The sequence below is a fragment of the Neodiprion pinetum genome, chromosome 3 (assembly GCF_021155775.2).
Source record: "Neodiprion pinetum isolate iyNeoPine1 chromosome 3, iyNeoPine1.2, whole genome shotgun sequence".
Classification (NCBI taxonomy): domain Eukaryota; kingdom Metazoa; phylum Arthropoda; class Insecta; order Hymenoptera; family Diprionidae; genus Neodiprion; species Neodiprion pinetum.
Genome location: NC_060234.1, coordinates 17,673,658 through 17,693,550, shown reverse-complemented (window position 1 = coordinate 17,693,550; position 19,893 = coordinate 17,673,658). Strand labels below are relative to the sequence as shown.

At 40.8% G+C, this 19,893-nt stretch overlaps 2 protein-coding genes across 5 annotated transcripts in view; both read left to right on the top strand.

The window, feature by feature from the left end:
• Positions 1–19,893, top strand: part of LOC124213602 (diphthine methyltransferase) — a 93,203-nt gene that overhangs the window by 41,445 nt on the left and 31,865 nt on the right. The window lies entirely within an intron of this gene.
• LOC138190544 (mucin-2-like) lies at positions 362–1,780 on the top strand. The gene is made up of 2 exons (XM_069134203.1): positions 362–700; positions 753–1,780. Exons 1-2 carry the CDS (start codon positions 472–474, stop codon positions 1,667–1,669), a joined length of 1,146 nt encoding a protein of 381 aa, XP_068990304.1. The 5' UTR covers positions 362–471; the 3' UTR covers positions 1,670–1,780.

Genomic DNA, 19,893 nt, shown 5'->3' with positions numbered 1-19,893 from the left:
CACCAGCCTTTTTAAACCTAGGAAGGGAATTAAATCCCACACAATGTCTAAGAAATCAGTTAGAGAACCACGACGAAGTAGAATTACAAGACACAGACAGATGGACAGACCACTTGAGACGACTACAAATACTTAGAGACGAAGTACAGAGGCACTTGATAGAAGCAAACGAAAAACAAGCACACTACTACAACCTACGAAGACGAGACATTCAATTCAAGGAGGGAGACCGAGTACTAAAAAAGAACCACACACTCTCATCCGGACCAGAACGAACGACAGCTAAGTTAAATAAAAAATTCATAGGCCCATACATAATCACTAGAAAAGTCTCACCCACAATATACGAATTAACAACTGAGAGCGGTAAAAATATAGGAAAATGTCACATAGAAGACCTAAAATTATATACATAATCAAATAAGCAACAAAACAACCACGCCCAATAACACGCCCCGAAAATAAACTAACATGTGTATTCACTCCACAGAAACACAACATGGAAAACCAACAAACAAAAATACCGGCCCTGATGACGCTGCGACTGACGAGACCGACGACAACGACGACACCAACAGAAAAAACACCACTATTACAAACACCAGGACAGGCCCCACACCCACACAAATACGGACGCGACGGCACACACCTGACGGAGACCCGACAAACCCTACTACCGACACCCCCCACATACAGAAAGGTAATACTGACCACCACGACGACAACACACTTAACAACCACTGCACCCACAGCCACACAGAGACACTCACAAACACACACAACGATGACCACACACACAATTACACCCTCCGGACCAAGGCAATGCCCGAAATGCAACGGGCTGGTCCGGGGCACCAAATACACAGAACACATACAAACATGCACACAAACTAACACAGACACACCACACCCACCACAAATTATCACACACCCACCAACAGTTCTCCACACCACACGAACCACGGCCACACACACGACTACACACCCACCCACCAAGAAACAAACACCCCATACAACCACACGCCCCACACCCACACCAACACCACGGTACACACCACCCCCCACACCAACCCCCCAATGGACACGCACCAGATTCGCGAGACCACCACAGACGACAGAGGACAGGATTTTACAGACATTCGCTAACATGGACAGACACACAGAATCGACACAGACAAAACAAACATGCAAACAATACACAGGACCACACCCCGAGATAATAGCCATAATCGCAAGTTTAGAACCAGCAAGCACCCTACACGACGAATTACGAGCACAAAAAGAAAGATACATGACCAGACGGGCACACGAACGCACAGACACTGACGAAACAGAAGCCAGCACCTCAACACACCAACCACACACCACACATCAAACAGCACCACACAAAACACAACCCCCCAACACACCAGACACCGACAGCGACACAGATTCCACCACCTCCACCGCAGAGACAGTGATACACATCGAAACCACACACACAGACACGCTACAAACACAAACGACGGACAACGACACAGACAGTAACACCGACACCACCTCACTCACGGACACAGTCGAACATACACCAACACCCCAACCAGCCACACACACCACACGAGACTCAAAACGATACAAAAAACGAAAATCAATACGGAAACAGAAAAAAGAACAAAACAGGAAACACTAGACAAACTAACAACACCAAACGGACGGACGAACAACGACGCACACACAACACGGGACGCAATACGATACAAAAAAAAAAAAAAAAGGGACAAAACAGAAAACACCAAATACACTAACAACACCAAACCGACGGACGAACAACGACAGACGGAGGCCAAAGAAACAGAACACAACCCAAAAAGAGTGAAGAGAAGGGAGAAGAAACCACGAGCCACGAGGTACAAAGAACAACGCAAAAACTCACCAAGACCCACACCGACGAGAGCCACCGTACCAAAACCAAAAATTCAAGTACAAAATAATATAACATGATTTTGATTAAGACACACGAGACTAAGTAGAATAAGTAGATATAAGACGACCCACAACCCACACCAAACACACACCCCGCAAATACAACCCAACCTCCATCCCTTAACCCCGACAGATCGGAGCAGACAACACAGAAACAACAAAAATAACAAAAAGAGAATACACAGACGAAAGGACCACAAAATCCGTCACCGAAACCGGCTCACCCTATAGGCCTCGCCCCGCGTGGGGAGGGGGGAGTTGTGACGTTGCACCTAGAGTGCAAGTCACAACAAACCCCAAACCCGCGGGGAAGAGCCGAACGGGTGAGCCCTGTCCCGTCGGAAAAGACCCGAACATCATCGAAGCCCCCCGACGCTCGGCAGAGCCGAGCGCGAGATTCAGTACGAGCACGGCCGTAGCAGCAGCCACACCGGCGTAGACGAAACCCAAGAGCGAAAGCGAGAGAGAGAGAGAGAAAGAAAGAGAGAGAGTCACCGACACACACACACACACACACCGACCACCCAGCTACCCTCCACCGCACCTCAAGACCTCCACACACACACGTCGACGTAACCAGGTTAGCCTGCCTTCTATCGCCGATCTGCTCCTCCCCTCGCAATACCAACCCTGTCTACCACACACTCCCCGTCACTCTACACCACCCTCCCCTCGCCATATCAACCCTTCCGACCCCACATTCCCCGTCACCTCCCACTCTCCTTCTCCCCCCCCCCCTGCGCGCGTATCTGTAAGTTAGTATTAAGCAACGCTAAGGGCTGAGGCGTGATCAGCCACCGCTTACGTCTACAACCCTTTTGTAAATCTTAATTTAAGTCGAGCCCTGGTGCAAAAGAAAAAAAATACACACACTAAGTTTTACCGATCATATCCGCCCCGTCTCTAATTGTCTTCCCCACCCATATTATTCGTGCGGACTCAAAACCCGTCACACCCACGTTACCAACTATGCGACATTCCAAAATTAATGGTTCTGAGAATTGTTTTTTACCCACTCGGATATCGATACGTTCTCATCGACGTGACATTCTTTCGTTGAAAATTCTTTTCCCATGATAGGACTGCTGATGTGTAACATCAACCATCTCATATTCTTTTCCCACGTTACTAACCACGCGACATTCCAAAATTAATGGTTTTGAGAATTGTTTCTCACTAACCCGGATGCCGGGTTGATATCAACCACCCCACAATCTTTTTCACGATATCAACCACGTGACATTTCAAAATTAATCCACTTACCCGGATGCCGGTTTGATATCAATCACGTGATATTTTTTTCCCCACCAAATTTCAAATTTATGTGGTGGGAGAACGTTATAAAAGTCAAAAGTGAAAACTTCAACGTCAGTCTGAAGCTGTTCTTCCTGCAAATGAAAAGTACTCTACAACAACAACGTGAAATCAAGAACATTGAAGAAGCTCAACACCTACTGCAAATTAGAACTCAACTAAATCAACTCACAAAGATTTTGAGCAACCACGAATTAACAGTGACGATCGTGGACTTCTCAAAACTGAACGAAATCGCGCGGCTGGAGACGTTTCTGCCGTTGAAAAAAGTTTCGGATCTTGAAGCCTACTTCGAATACAGAGTCAGCGGTGTTCGTCGGGTTAAAACGAAATTTGGTGATAAAATCGTTCTGGATTTGGAGGACTCGTTTACGATTTTTCTACCAAATCGATTGACGAAAGCTCTTCAAGAAGATGAAGATATATTTCAGAAGATGGTGATAGCAAGTAACGACACTTGGTCGAGTCTACGCTATCTGGTAGGCCATATAATCAATTCGAATTTGGTTATGTGTAATCTAAGTATCACATACACATATTTTTTACCATTTAATAGTACGACATTCGATATTATATAAAAAATATCAAAAATTATATGTATTTGTCACTGAGCGCTGAGCCATCCTGTCCACCTGTAACCCAACAAATTTTTGTAATAGTAATTCGAATCGAGTTTTACAATCTAAGAAAGTGCTATTCTGAACACCAATCAGCAAAGACGGAGATTTTCCGATTTGCTCATCGTTTAGTCGGGTCTGTCTTTCTTCGTGAATGTAAATTATTTGGATGTTCGGTAAATCCAGATCCAGAAATAGAGGTTCCGGGGTTGTGGGTAAAGAATATTCACGCCGCATCTCAGGAACCATGGTCTGAAAAGAAATTCGGAGTTATTTGATTTCATTTAGTGAAATTTGAAAGTTGAATACTCCCAATCATAAGTGACATTAAAACTAGAAGAAAAAAATCAGAAGGAGCTATACCGTATTGGATACATATGGCAAACAAATCCCACTCGAGGGTTTTAAAACTAATTGGAAATATTTTTACTACAGTGATTTGGGTAACTGTCTAACGAAAAATAGATTTTCGAAATGTTGATGGTAACAATAGTAGGATTGAAGTACTTACCGGTTACGTTCTAAGAGAATTGAAGCACAATAACGTAGCTCAACTCGACTCACAATGATCAGGTCCAGGATCCACAGTCTTATATAGTGTGTTGATGTTTTGCAAACGAAAAAATGCGATATCGCAGGGTGGTCTCCGTGTTCGCCGAATGTAATTACCTCGATTCATGTAATTGTGCTAGTGCGTACTGTTCCACGCACACGGACGGCTTCGCGCGCACACACAAACATATGTACAGCTGCCTCATAAAAAGGACGCTCATCACTTCAAATGATCATTCAGTATCAACTTGTCAAGCATACATGAGGAAAAAGCTAAAGATGGAATCCACAAAATGTTTGAGATTGATCGATATTATGGAATCGCAGTACAAAATCTTGGGCAAATCATCATCATCAACAGTAGATATTCGAAAATGGATAAAAGTCGGAAGTCAAAATATTCGGCTTCTCAACAAAATTTTGCGAAAGGCTTCAACGATTGGAGAAAAGACAAGAATTATCACAACGATCGGACTGTTGAAAGCGCGCGCGGAAAAATTCAAACGTCTTCAGAAAACGGGTGGAGGTACGCGGAAAGGAAGAAGAAGCGATCGAGTTCACTGGGAAGATTTGGAATCAGCTTTTGAGGAGAGAATTCGAACTGGATCCATCGTCAATTTGACACATAAAAATGTGGAGAGATTTCTATAAGACGCAAAGGTACTTGCTGTGACAAGACTAAAAAACGCTTTAAAGAAAGCGAGGAGCTTGAAAGCCAATGTTATCCTGGCTTGTAAATTTGAAGTTCGAAAAGATGATCACACGGTGGAAGAGATGAAATTTTTTAATACAAGAAATGAAATCATCTTCCAGACAACGAATATTAACGAATGGTTCATCGAAAACGAGACAGGGTGTTTGTTGAAAACGGTGGAAGATCTCCAGGAAAAGGATTCAGGCTGGTCGTTACTTGAAATTATAAATCTTGCCGTCAACATTAACCCTTTCGGTACGGACGCATTCTACGTCGCGCCGTCCCCGCTGACCGAGCAGTCGCGGCAGGCGTCCGTACTTGCGGAACAACTGCAAGCGCCCGTCAGACGCACAATACCACGCCATCTTACGCAGAGCGAGTGCAGTCGCTCGTAAAAAAATGCTTAAAAAATTATAACATAATGTTGGGTTACCATGGTCACTAGGGTGGTCCTTATTTGGGGTGTTGACGAATTCCGATAAGTGCGCCCCCTAGACACGTTTGAAATAAATTTAAAAAAATGTGTGCGAAAACGGAGCGCTGTAGTCCAATTAGAAGACGTGCCTATAAGCTCGTTTTGTTTTTCATTTAAATAACATGGGATTTTCAGACTACTTCAGTCATTATGTTTTTGAGTTGTCCCCATGAACGCAAAAAATTCTTTTTTCACATAAATCTGTTGTTCATGGATCTCGGAATATCGTAAAATCTTTCCCGATCCAAAAAAACAGACGGCGATCAAAACATTTTAATTTTAATTATTACTTTTTAAAAAAGTATAAAGTATAAACGATGTGTTTTTAAATACACTAATTGAAATACATATTTTTTCCCACATGTACAATTATTTTTTTTTACAAACTTATGACGTAAATAAGACTGCCTTTTAATTGGTGAAATACTGTCAAGCACCAAGCGGCTAAAAAGAGGTATCCTCACGTTGATCAATTTGCCGTCGTGTATAATATCAGAGGGATGGGGGGCGTAAAGGTTGTGATAACGACTTGTGGAAAAATATACGCGTAGTTGTACCCATGAACAATAGATTTATGTGAAAAAAGAATTTTTTAAAACATAATGATTGAAGTAGTCTAAAAATCCCATGTTATTCAAATGAAAAACAAAACGAGCTTAGAGGCACGTCTTCTAATTGGACTACAGCGCTCCGTTTTCGCACACATTTTTTGTTCATTTATTTCGAACGTGTCTAGGGGGCGCACTTGTCGAAATTCATCAACACCCCAAATAAGGACCACCCTAATGGTCACCGTTCGTACATAATGAGCGTCAAATGTTGGGTTACCATGGTCACCGCTCGTACAGAGCTAGCGTCAGGCGTTGGGTGACTATAGTCACCGATCGGGCCGAAAGGGTTAACAAGTATACACCACTACGAGGTGGTCTGTATACCCACACCTCGTTACCTAAACATATCAGTGATAAGGAGGCTGTGGTAAATATCAGAAACAACGACTCCTACTACTTTATTTGGTCGGTCACCGCAGCTCTGTTTCCAGCCGACAACAACAATCCCAACGCGACCAGCTTGTACCCGCATTTCAGTTCAGTGCTACGGTTTGATGATATAAAGTTTCCTATGTCTCTAGACAAAAACACCGTTTCAAAATTTGAGAAACTTAACGGACTTTCCACCAACGTTTATGGTATAGATCAAGGTGATCGGAGAAAAAGTGAAATAGTACCGATTCACCTGAGTCAGAATGAGTCTGATAAACCTGTAATTCATCTTTTAGCCATGGAAACTGAAATCACTGACGATGACGATGATGTTGATATGGAAAATTATGAAAACAATAGAATCTTTCATTTTACTTGTATTCGAAATCTGTTTCGATTAACAAGTTCTCAAATTTCTAACCGTAATGGTCGTATTTGCTTGTGTGATAAATGTTTGACTGACTTTCAATCTGAAACATGTTTAACAAAGCATCAAGTTTATCGCATGAGTTTGAATGAGACCAAAGTTGAATTACCCACAGAGGAGGAAAAGATTCTGAAATTCAAAAATTTTTAAGCACAAAGTAACTGTTCCATTCTGCATTTACGCGGATCTTGAATGTTTGCTGCAACCTACTCATATTCAAGTGTCAGAAAATAGAACAATTCACCAGACCATGTTTCTTATAGCGTAGCATATTACCTCCATTGCGTCTTCGACGATTTTATTTCAACGTTCAAAATTAACCGTGGAGAGACTTGCATCCAATAGTTTGTGAATGAGTTGGAGAAATTGGCACATTCGTGACAAGCATATTTTACAACTGTTGTACCCCTAGAACCGCTCAATTGCAATCAGCTTAACGAATTTGATTTATCAACGGTATGTCACATTTGCGAAAAACCGTTCACGCTCGAAGACATCAAACATCGTGATCACTGTCATTTCACTGGAAAGTATCGTCGTGCTGCTCGCCGAGACTGTAATATAAATTATAAGAACTCACATACTATCTCGGTGATATTCCATAATCAGTCAAGTTACGATTCGCATTTGCTGAATAAAGCATTGGCCACATTTTTTATTAACCAGAAAAGGTGTTTTCCCGTATGAGTACATGGATGGTTGGGAGAAGCTCGAGGACGTCAAGTCGCCGACTAAAGCGAGATTTTATTCAAAATTGAACAACCCAGATATTTCGGATGAAGATTACGAGCACGCATGCAAAGTTTGGCACGCTTTCAAGATTAAAACGTTAGGAGAGTACTCAGACTTATATTTGCAAACTGACGTTTTTCTATTGGCAGACTTTTTTGAAAACTTTCGGCAGAGTTGTTGGGCAACGTACAATTTGGACCCTTTACATTATTACACAGCGCCCGGTCTTTCATTTGAAGCGATGCTGAAATGTACTGGTATTAAACTCGAGCTTCTCACCGATGTTGATATGGTTATGTTTATTGAAAAAGGTATTCGAGGTGGCGTGTCCGAATGCTCTAATTGATATGCAAAGGCTAATAATAGATACATGGGAGAAGCTTTCAATTCAGAACTAGAAGAGTCGTATTTCATATACTTCGATGTGAACAATTTATACGGTGCTGCTATGAGCTTTACTCTACCATGCAGTTCCTTTGAATGGATGCCAGATTTCGAAAAATTTGATGTTTTCTCCATCTTGGACGAAGCGGAGTTTGGCTATGTATTAGAGGTGGATTTGGAATATCCTGAGGAACTGCATGAAATGCACAAGGATATGCCACTGTGTCCGCAGCACTACATACCTCCGATTTCGAATAGCAAGCAGCCGACATTCACGACCACATTACTTACCAAGCAAAACTATGTTATTCATTACCGCGTTTTGTAACAGCGTTTAGAGCTAGGTTTAAAATTAGTTAAAATCCACAGAGTTCTTAAATTTAGGCAGACCCCGTGGCTTAAAAAGTACATGGATTTGAATACCGATTTGAGAAAAAAATCGAGCAACGAATTCGAAAAAAACTTTTATAAATTAACGAATAATGCAGTTTTCGGTAAGAACATGGATAATGTTAGAAAGTACAGAGATGTCAGATTGATCACAAAATGGCATGGTAGATATGGTGCTAGAGCTACTATTGCCAAACCGAGTTTCCACAATTGCACCATTTTTGGTAAACTTATGATAATAGTTGAATCGCGTAAAACTGAAGTCAAACTCAACAAACCATTATATGCAGGCTTCTCCATTCTAGATCTTTCGAAAAACTTCATTCATGATTTCCACTACAATTATGTTGAAAAGAAATTTGGACATCAGGCATAATTAATGTATACTGACACGGACAGTTTGATATATCACTTTACCGTCCCTGACATGTACGACTGCATCATACAGGACTTGAATAAATTTGACGACTCCAACTATCCGCCTGATAATGTCTACGGAATGCCGTTGGTTAACAAAAAAGTCCTCGGTGTGATGAAAGACGAGTGTAACGGGAAAATAATAGCAGAATTTATAGGATCGAGAGCGAAATTGTATTCATTTAGAGTGTTAGGGGAGGAAAAAAGATAAAAATCGGGCCAAGGGTGTTGAAGAATCGCTATTAAAAACAATAACTTTTGATGATTACTTAATGTGCGCTTTTCAACATCAAAATTTGGTCAAAGTCAAAAGCATCAGCTCTGTACCATAGACTAGAAGAAGATAGCACTGAGCTGGAACGACGATAAGCGGTATTTCCAAACACGACCGATACGCTTCCGTGGGGCTACAAGACCTGCAGATAAACTGAATCTTATAGCAGTTACGGTGTGAAATAGAATTGTATGTATATATGTAAGGTAGACGCATTGCACTCCCTCAATCTCTTAATTCAAAATCTCCCGCACGAAGTGCGGGTAGATAAAACAGGCATCTGATTGTGCGACAGAGAGGCATTACGTAAGGAGAGACGTGGGGAGAAAAGTTGGTCGAAGAAGAGCTCCATAAAATAATATAACCTCCAAGAAGTGAAATAAAGAAAGAACAGCGTGGAAAATAAACATTGAATGTTGTTTCTTTGTTTTACAGGTAATGGTTAAAAGCTAAAATATAAGATATTGTTGATTATCAAGTTTGTAAGATTGTAGAGAAAACGTGATGAGAGAAAATCTTTGTTTTACAGAGAAACCATCCGTTTATTTACTCGCCATTAATTCCTAATTCGAGAAGAACATATTATAAAACAACATTCTCGTAAAGAAAACCCGCGATGGATAAATTGAGATTCGGGTTCACGATAAGAGGGACTTCGGATGGGAAAACGAACGTGCTGTGCCTAACCTCAATCGAGACACCGGACGGCCGCTCATTCGGAGTTCCAGACGAACACCAGCCAACCACTCTACACACCGAGTTAGCCAAAACACAGACGTTTGCTAAGGTAAAGAATACGCTGAAGAAGAGACACCAATCACGACAGGTTTGGATCACTTTATCAGAAGAATTAAAAGCAACATATCTAGACGAAGATGACAATGTACAATTCGGAGAATATTTCCTGGAGGAGATCAAAGAAGAGAAGGCTACAGCCGCACCCCAGCCGAAAGACTCGGACGGAAAGATGATGGCTCTGCTAGAGAAAATACTGTAAGAAAAAACGGCAAAATCTGAAATCCAAAATTTGGGAAAAATATCGAAAGATTTTACACTCGAAAAGTTCACGGGAAAAAACTCCAATGCGCACCAATGGATCAACGAATTCGAAAAAGAATGCCAGCGCTTTGAGATAGGTCAAGACAGAAAAAAAATCGAAATTTTGAAATTCTTCATTGAAAAACCGAGCACGGACTGGTACAGTTGCATGTTGATGAAACTCACAGTAGAATCAGAATGGGAAAAATGGAAAAAAAACTTTTGCGAAACCTTTGGAAGTAAGGGATGGTCCCCTATCAGATACGCGCTTTCATTTAAATATCAGACAGGCTCTCTACTAGAATACGCGATAAAAAAAGAAAAATTATTGCTAGAAGTGATAAAAACGATAGATACGGGTACTTTGATAGACCTCATCGCAAGTGGCCTGCCAAACTTTGTAGCCGACAGAATCGACAGAGAGACCCTGACCGAAACCGAAGACCTGTATAACGACATAGGGAAATTGGAACACCTAGTTCAAAAAAATAAGTTCGAAAGAAAAAACAAAACTCCCGACACCAAAGAAAAAGCAGATAAAACGCCGTGCAAAATCTGCAAAGACAGAAACAAAGGTATACGTTTTCACCCTGAATCATCCTGTTGGTTCAGGGAGAACAAAATAAAAATGGTGAATAACGCGACGCTAGAAACAGAGCTCAATTACGAGCCAAAAAACTCAGAATCCCACCATTAATCAAACTCAAAATATTACTGAATGACACATTAGAAGTAACTGGAATATATGACTCAGGCTCAAATGTATCATTGATAAATGCAAAAATACTGAATTTAAAAGACAGCAACAGCGCATATGAAAAAAAGATTAACCTTAGAACGATTAATGGTGTGAATCAGACTGAAGGCACGATCGGAGTAAAAATAAAAATTCTAAAAATAGAGAGAGAAATGGACGTTTTTGTAGTGAATAACGATAACTTCAACTACGAATTTTTGATCGGTTTAGATTGCATCCAAAAATTCAACCTAAAACAAAATGAAAAATTAGAAATAGAACAACAAACCCCGGACACTGCCGGCAAAACAGAAAAATTACAAGTCGACTCTCAGAAAGACAGGGAAACCCCAAAAGCAATAAGCAACGAGACAAGACAGATTAATTTCAATGAACATTTAAATGTAGACAAGTTCAACATTTCGATAAATCACTTGAACCACCACCAGAAATTTGTAATAGAAAACCTTTTAGAAAAATACAAAACATTGTTTGCCAAAGACAAATACGACATCGGCTCGGTGAGGGATTATGAAGCAAGAATAGAATTAACGACGGAGAAATACTGTAGCAAAAGACCATACAGATGCACAATAGAGGATAAAAAAGAAATAGAATCACAAATTTCGGAACTATTGAAAAGAAATCTAATAGAAGAGTCATATAGCCCTTTCGCGGCCCCAGTGACACTGGCATACAAAAGAGACGAAAATAAGAGATCAAGATTATGCATAGATTTCAGGGATTTGAATAAAATTGTAATACCCCAGAAACAGCCGTTTCCATTAATCGAGGATTTAGTGGCAAAAACAAGAAATAGCAGATACTTTTCGAAACTCGATATCAATTCGGCGTTTTGGTCAATCCCACTAAGAATTGAAGATAGATCGAAAACAGGGTTTATAACTCAAGAGGGCCACTTTCAGTGGACGTGTTTACCTTTCGGATTAAAAACTTCACCGGCTATTTTTCAAAGAATACTGAGTAATATCATTCGAAAACATAAACTTTCAGACTTCACTGTCAACTACATAGACGACATTTTAGTTTTTTCACAATCATTTGAGGAACACGTGAAGCAAATATCGCTACTATTAGAAGCCATCAAAATCGAAGGATTCAGATTGAAATTTGCAAAATGCACATTTGCAGAAGTGTCGGTCACATATTTGGGCCACATCATAAAAAACAACTCTATTGCCCCAATTAAAGATAATCTGATTGCAATACGAAACTTCCCTGTGCCACAAACACAAAAAAACGTTCGTCAATTTCTAGGCAAAATCAATTTTTACAATGAATACGTGCCCAACATATCGACCATTCTGGATCCGCTCCACAACCTATTAAGAAAGGGACAAAAATTCATTTGGTTAAAGGACTGCCAAGAAGCCTTCGGAAAAATAAAACAATACCTCTGCACGCAGCCAGTTCTCGCCATATTCGACCCAAATCTGCCAATACACATTTACACAGACGCATCAATAAAAGGGGTAGGAGCGGTACTAAAACAACCACAACCCGCGAACGAAATGAGAAAAGAGATAGAAAAACCGGTAGCGTATTTTTCAAAAAAAACTTAACGAAGCCCAAAAGAAAAGAAAAGCAGTATACCTAGAATGTCTAGGAATTAAAGAGGCAGTAAAATATTGGCAGCACTGGTTGATGGGAAGATCGTTTAAAGTATTTTCAGACCACAAACCACTGGAAAAACTGAATATAAAGGCAAGAACGGACGAAGAATTAGGAGATCTGACTTACTACTTATCACAATACGATATGGAAATAATATACCGCCCGGGCAAAGAGAATTTAGAAGCGGACTGTCTAAGCAGAAATCCAGTGCTAGACACACATGAAAACGACGAAGAAATTCTAAAAGTTGTCAATCTAATAACATTACAAGAAATTATTAAAGATCAAAAACAAAACCAAGATTTACTGCCAAACGACAAAAGACTAGAAATAAAAAATGAAATATATTACAAAAAAAGTCAAAAAAGAGAAAAAATTGTACTATCCGAAGACTTTAGTAAGGAACTGATAAAAAAAACACACCGGAACTTCGCCCACTTAGGAATAAACCAGCTGGAGAACAAAATCGCAAAACACTATACAGCTAAGAACTTGAAAAAAAATATAAAAGAGATATGTAAATGCTGCGAGATTTGTATAAAAAATAAGTCAAGAGGGCAGAAAAAAATTGGCCTAATGTTTCAATTAGGCCCCGCAAAACATCCGTTTGAAATAGTTTCAATCGACACTATCGGGGGCTTCGGTGGTTCACGATCTACAAAAAAATACTCACATCTATTGGTAGACCATTTCACACGATTTGGGTATATATTAACATCAAAGACACAAAACTCGAACGACTTTATCAAATTAACTCAGAAAGTATTAAAGAATAATAACATTGGCATGATACTATCGGACCAATACCCTGGTATAAACTCCAAAGAGTTCAAACAATTTTTAAACGGGGAAAACATACCAATCGTATTCACGGCAGTGAATACAGCATTCTCGAATGGGTTAAACGAAAGACTAAACCAGACGATAGTAAACAAAATAAGATGTCATATAAATGAAGAAGAGAACAAAAGAAAGGCATGGACGACCATAGCACATGAATGCATAGGAAGATACAACGAAACGGAACACACGGTCACCAAGTTTAGCCCAAAACACCTATTAGAAGGATCCGATACGACAACACTACCATTAGAATTAAGACGACCAACAATAAACGAAGATCTAGAAAGAGATCGAAAAACCGCTCTAGAAAATAGCATTAAGTATCACGCATACAACAAGAAAATTTACGACAAAAATAGGAAAGACTACACAATTCAAGTAGGAGAATATGTGTATGTCGAAAATGGTAATCGCCTAAACAGGAAAAAGTTAGACGAACTAAGAATCGGTCCTTTCCGAGTTTTAGAAAAAGTGTCGAATTCAATATATAGCGTGGACACAGGTCACAAAAAATCGGAATCGAACTTGTTCCACATTGCGAAGTTGATCCCAGCATAACAAGATACGGAGAGACCGAACGAAAAAAAAAAAAAAAAAAAGTAAACGAAATTTTTTTTTTTTTTTTTCTTCCACGGTGGAGGGAGATGTAAGGTAGACGCATTGCACTCCCTCAATCTCTTAATTCAAAATCTCCCGCACGAAGTGCGGGTAGATAAAACAGGCATCTGATTGTGCGACAGAGAGGCATTACGTAAGGAGAGACGTGGGGAGAAAAGTTGGTCGAAGAAGAGCTCCATAAAATAATATAACCTCCAAGAAGTGAAATAAAGAAAGAACAGCGTGGAAAATAAACATTGAATGTTGTTTCTTTGTTTTACAGGTAATGGTTAAAAGCTAGAATATAAGATATTGTTGATTATCAAGTTTGTAAGATTGTAGAGAAAACGTGATGAAAGAAAATCTTTGTTTTACAGAGAAACCATCCGTTTATTTACTCGCCATTAATTCCTAATTCGAGAAGAACATATTATATATATATATGTACATGTAGGCTGTGAAATAAGGACAGATGCTTGAAAAAAATTTCGTGTCCTTATTCAATATTACATATCAGATTAATTTATCCAATTGTTGTGCGCATCGTCAAAACCACTTAACGTATAATTTATTTACACGCTTCTTGAGCACCTTCTCCACGAGATAGATGTCCGGTTGTTCAATTTTAAGGAGCTCCTGTTGGTAGAAACCACCAGCGATGGGTTGATCTTGATAGTCTTTGAGCTTGTACGTCACAGGATGAGTATTTTCCACTTGGCTGATTGTGAATATCTCCGTTGTCCAATTGGTAGTGTAACCTTTTTCAAAGATGTTTTCGAATTTGCTGGTTGGAACTTTGTCACCAGTTTAAACTTTGCCAGTTTGGTACCTTTCGTTCGAAACCCTCCGTATGTCTGACGTAATACCAACCTTCCGTTCTCAACGGTGACATCAGTTGGTTTTATTCTTATAGTTCGGTATTTAGCGTTGTTGTCAACCGATACCAAATCAGATAAGATATCGAGCCACTTATAGCTTCTTTGCATACTGAACAGTTTCCACATTTGACTTTTGAGCGTGCAATTGAAGCGTTCGCAGATCGAAGCCTTCAAGTTACTGTACGTAGAGTAAAGTTCAGTTCTGTGGCGTGACATAAGGGTTTCAAATTTTGAGTTGCGAAATTCCGTTTCTCTATCCACGTGTAATTTTTTTGGTATACGTTCTTGCGTTAGCACAAATTCCATCGCCTTTGTAACATCATCCCCGGACTTACTATTTATCGGTACAGCCCACGCGTACTTTGAAAAAATATCAATGACTGTGAGCATATACTTGAAGCCTTTGTTTTGTCCAGCGTAAGAAGTCGTATCAACAAGATCTGCATGCCAGGTCTCGTCGATGCCGCGCACGTCTACGCGGCGACGCGGGTAATTCCGACGCGCCGGCTCATGCAGTTCCGTCACCAGCGCTAGCTTTTTCTCGTTCATATATTATCGCTCTTAGTCTGGTGTCCAATTTGGAATTGATTTCAGCGTTTCGAATCGACAGGTCTCTGCCTGTTTAAAGTCTGTGTAAAAGGTATCCAAGGCTTTCTCCGATGTGATCTCTAAAGCTTTGATCATTTGATCGAGGTAGTTGATTAGTTTTTGCAGCACGTTGAATTTTCGACGTGAGATTTTTAAAGTCACAGCATTGGTTTGCTCTACGAAATCGGAGACATTGCACAGTCTTTTATTCTGTATATCGTAATTCCCGTCCACTGTTATTTGAAATCCGACACCCAGAGGACCGCGAATGCTTGTACCCGTGTTTTTATCCAGATGCCGTCCAAACACCGCGACGCTCATCTCGGAAATGAATGCTAAAGCGATGGGAGCTGCTTAATAAATGATTCCTGCGTCGCGTAGTTCTTCGATAATGGAGATTATTTTGTTATTGTGACTCGGATTTCCTGCTGCCTGAGATGCCAGGAGTAAACGAAGACGCTCCACGAACTCGTTTGGATCATCCCAGAAAACGTATTCCGTTTCAACACCTTGTCGAGTGATCATAGCTTGCGAAAGTAGACCTTTACCCTTTCGCCGAGGTGATGGGGAATAATCCATCAATTCGGCATTGACATTTATGAATTTCTAACTGTTATCGTTCCGAACAGCCCCATCTGATGAGTAATACTTTTTATGCGCGTTCGTTGCGAGGATTATGTTTTTGAAATTTTTCCCGATCTTCGGCGTTCCCATAAGACCCGTCAGGCTTCTTTTTGAACAAAAGTTCCAGCACACCCTTTGTTTTCGGGTAAAGCGTATCGCCAATACAGATGTAGTCACTCTCGAGAGATATCAACGAATCACCAATCATAAGTCCGTTTGAGAGGTTGCGTACACCGTACACGTTGTCCAATTCACCTTTCGTCTTCGCATCTCTCATCAGTGCAAAATAGTCATCCTCGATTTTCTCGACCGGTGTTTCTACGATTGTTTCATCTCCTGCCGAAGCAAAGGAATCGTCCATTTCCGAGACAGTTTCATTTTTGGTTTCATTTTTCATCTGCTTCATTTCTTCTTTAATTTCTTCCACCTTTTGTTTCACAGGTTTAGTATCTTTTGTACGATTCACCAGTTCTTGAAACGGAGTCACTACTGGTTTGAAAACGTCTCTCAATTTCTGAACCGTAGATTCCTTGCCCGATATGAGCAATCTGTGTTTTCGACGGATCGCAGCACTTGCTTGAGCGATTTGATGTAGGACATCTTTTTCCTTGGAAATTTCTGAGGTCTGCATGTTGACGCAACTGAGTCTGCAATGCTACTGCGTCTCTTGCTCGAAAACGTTAGATTTCATTTCTTTTCCAGGCTAGCAAAAGAATCGAATCCCTTCCTGTATCGTCCTTCGTTAAGCTCACTGTCTTTGTCGATCGCCAGAAACACGTACTTCTCACCGTTCCAGCATGCAGAGCACACACTTTTAAACTCTGTGTAAGACATATCGGTGTTTACATGATCGTTGTATACGTGTCTCAGGTTCATATCGTCTTGTTTGAATAACACGAATAAGTTTACGTTGTCGCGCACGAGATGTTTGGGAATACGCGTGTACGTCTGACAGAGATAGAAACAGTCAACGTCGTGATGTCTACCCATGCAAAAGTAGGCTCTAATATTGACCTGCTTCTCGCACGCTACATCGTCAAATACGATTATTGACTTGGGTCGTGTTTCTCCCAGTGTAATTACTTGCTCACGCTCGGTAAACGCAAAATAATCCATATTCCGAACATTGTCCAACAATTGCTTCAATAATTGGTATTTCGGTTGGTTGAGAGATTTTGAGTAGATATATATATTTTCAAATCTAAGTCCGTTGGGATGGGTTATAAGTGTGAGCAACAGATTAGCTTTACCACGATTCGACGGTCCAAGGAATCTTGCACGTACACTGTTCGGGAGTAATTCACCGTGCCGTTTGTGCGTTTCGACATTTTGCTCCGAAAGTTCGTCAAAATTCATCACGGAAAGCTTAGTAGGTTGTTTCTCAAACCGCATCTCGGACATGACTGATCGGATTTGCTATAAATATTCCGTTTTGAAGCAGTTTTCTTCAGTCAACGCACGAACATGATCGTGTGTAGAGGTAAACGAAGTAGCAGGCGGCAACATCGTGGCACGGGTCTGGTGAATGAAATCATCAACAGCCTTCCAGTCGAATTGCATGTACCTGGTTATCAGTACTGTGGTCCTGGTACAAAATTAACAAAGAGACTCGTGCGGGGTGATCCGGGAATCAATCTTCTCGACGCAGGTTGCAAGGACCACGACATTGCTTGCTCGCAGAATCGCGAAAATCTTGAGGTTGAAAACGAGGCTGATAGGGTGTGGGCTGAGAAAGCTTGGAAATAGGTTTTCGCGACGAACGCCAATTTGGGTGAAAAAGCAGCCGTATGGGCAATAGCTAATACAATGAAAGTAAAATCAAAACTTGGAATGAGAATTCGAAGACCAAAAAATGTGACCTTGAGAAAAATTATAAATGCTGCAAAACGTTCTATGGTTCCAAGCAACGATGCAAAAGTAGCTATCGAATCTGCGCTAAAGGAAGCTGAAAACGCCGTTAAAAAAGCGGGTGGTAAATGTAAAGTGCGAACACCTCGCGTCCTACCAGTATCGTCAAAAGTCGGTGGTTTTCTACCGTTTCTGATTCCTATTTTCGCTGTACTCAGTGCTACAGGCGCGTTAGCCGGTGGTGTGGCAGGTATAGCAAAAGCTGTGAACTATGCAAATGCTGCTAAACGAGAACAGGAAGAGAGCAAACGACACAACTATGGAAGCTATCGCGTTGGGCGAAGGGCTTGATATGAAACCGTACAAAACAGGTCTTGGTCTCCATCTTTCAAAAAACTAGATGCGATGCTACCACGTCGGGCTCTGACTGATTGGGACTTGTTAAAATATGCAAAAATCTTCAAAGTTCCGCATTTACGCGGTGTTTTCATGCGTAATGAAATGCCCAAAAACGGTCCACGAAAAACGAGTCAGCTATAATCAAGCTTGACGACAAAGACGGTCCGGGAACACACTGGGTTGCATACAAGAAACGCGACAATAAATTCAATTTGACAGTTTCGTCAACCTTCAAGCACCCTCAGACCTCATGAAATACCTCGGCGTTGGTAGTGTTAAATACAATCATGAAAGGTACCAGGATTATGATACATTTGAATGCGGACACTTGTGTCTGAAATTTCTGAGTGGTGAGCTGTATAAATATGGTGCATGATTCATCAAAGTTAGTTTACCACTCGCAGTCATGGATGATTCATCAACGTTAACGATTTCGGGAACCTCTTCGATTCTCGAGGCACAATGTTTCCCACCGATCGAACTTGCTCGTGATAAAAGTTATGCTCTTAGCTTGGTAGAATTGTTAACCTTTAATTCGATTCCCAACGTTGATGTTGGTCACAATAAAATTTACGTAGCTGATAAAGTGATCACCATACCTACCGGCAGCTACGAGATCGAGGACATACAGAAGTATCTTCAAAACGTGCTAAAAAATACAGATATCAGGCTCAGCATCAATCCCAACAATAATACATTACGCAGCGAAATCACATGCAACCACACGATCAATTTTGAGCCGAACGATTCCATCGCTCAAGTTTTGGGATTTACACCACGTGTATTGGAGGTTGATAAAACTCACGAATCAGACGTGCCTGTAACTATACTCAAGGTCAACGCGTTGCGAGTCGAGTGTAGCATTTCAACAGGCGCCTACGTCAATGGACACAAAGTACACACTATTCACGAGTTTTTCCCGACTATCCCACCAGGATATAAGATCGTGGAAGTACCTACCGTCGCACGTCATTTACCTTCGGATCGCCGTCAGGACCATAGATTACGTTCAAATCCGGTTGGTTGATCAAGACGGAGACCTGGTTGATTTTCGTAGAGAAGTTATTACCGTGAGACTACATATCAGATCGCAATAAACGATGGGAATTGTATATAACAGACTGTCAAAGAGTAGGTATATCAATAAATCGACATGCCCCGATTAAGTCAGTCATCGATCGATTCTCAAACCCTCAACACCTCGAAACGTGGAGTTCCTGATAGCTCTGGGTCCGGAACTGACACCTTTTGGAAGAAGAATTTCCGACAACTAAAAATCCGATTTTGCTGTTTTATCATCTGCTACGTATCATGGAGGAAGAAATCTTGAACATTCAAACATCAGTCATTTTTGACGAATCCGTTGCGCATTACGAGATTTACGCTCACAAACCTTACGCTTCGTCAACTTTCAACAACAGCGATCAAATTCGACCTACCGTTCAGTACTAGGATTTATGCATATTACCCAGCAAAAGTTCGGTAC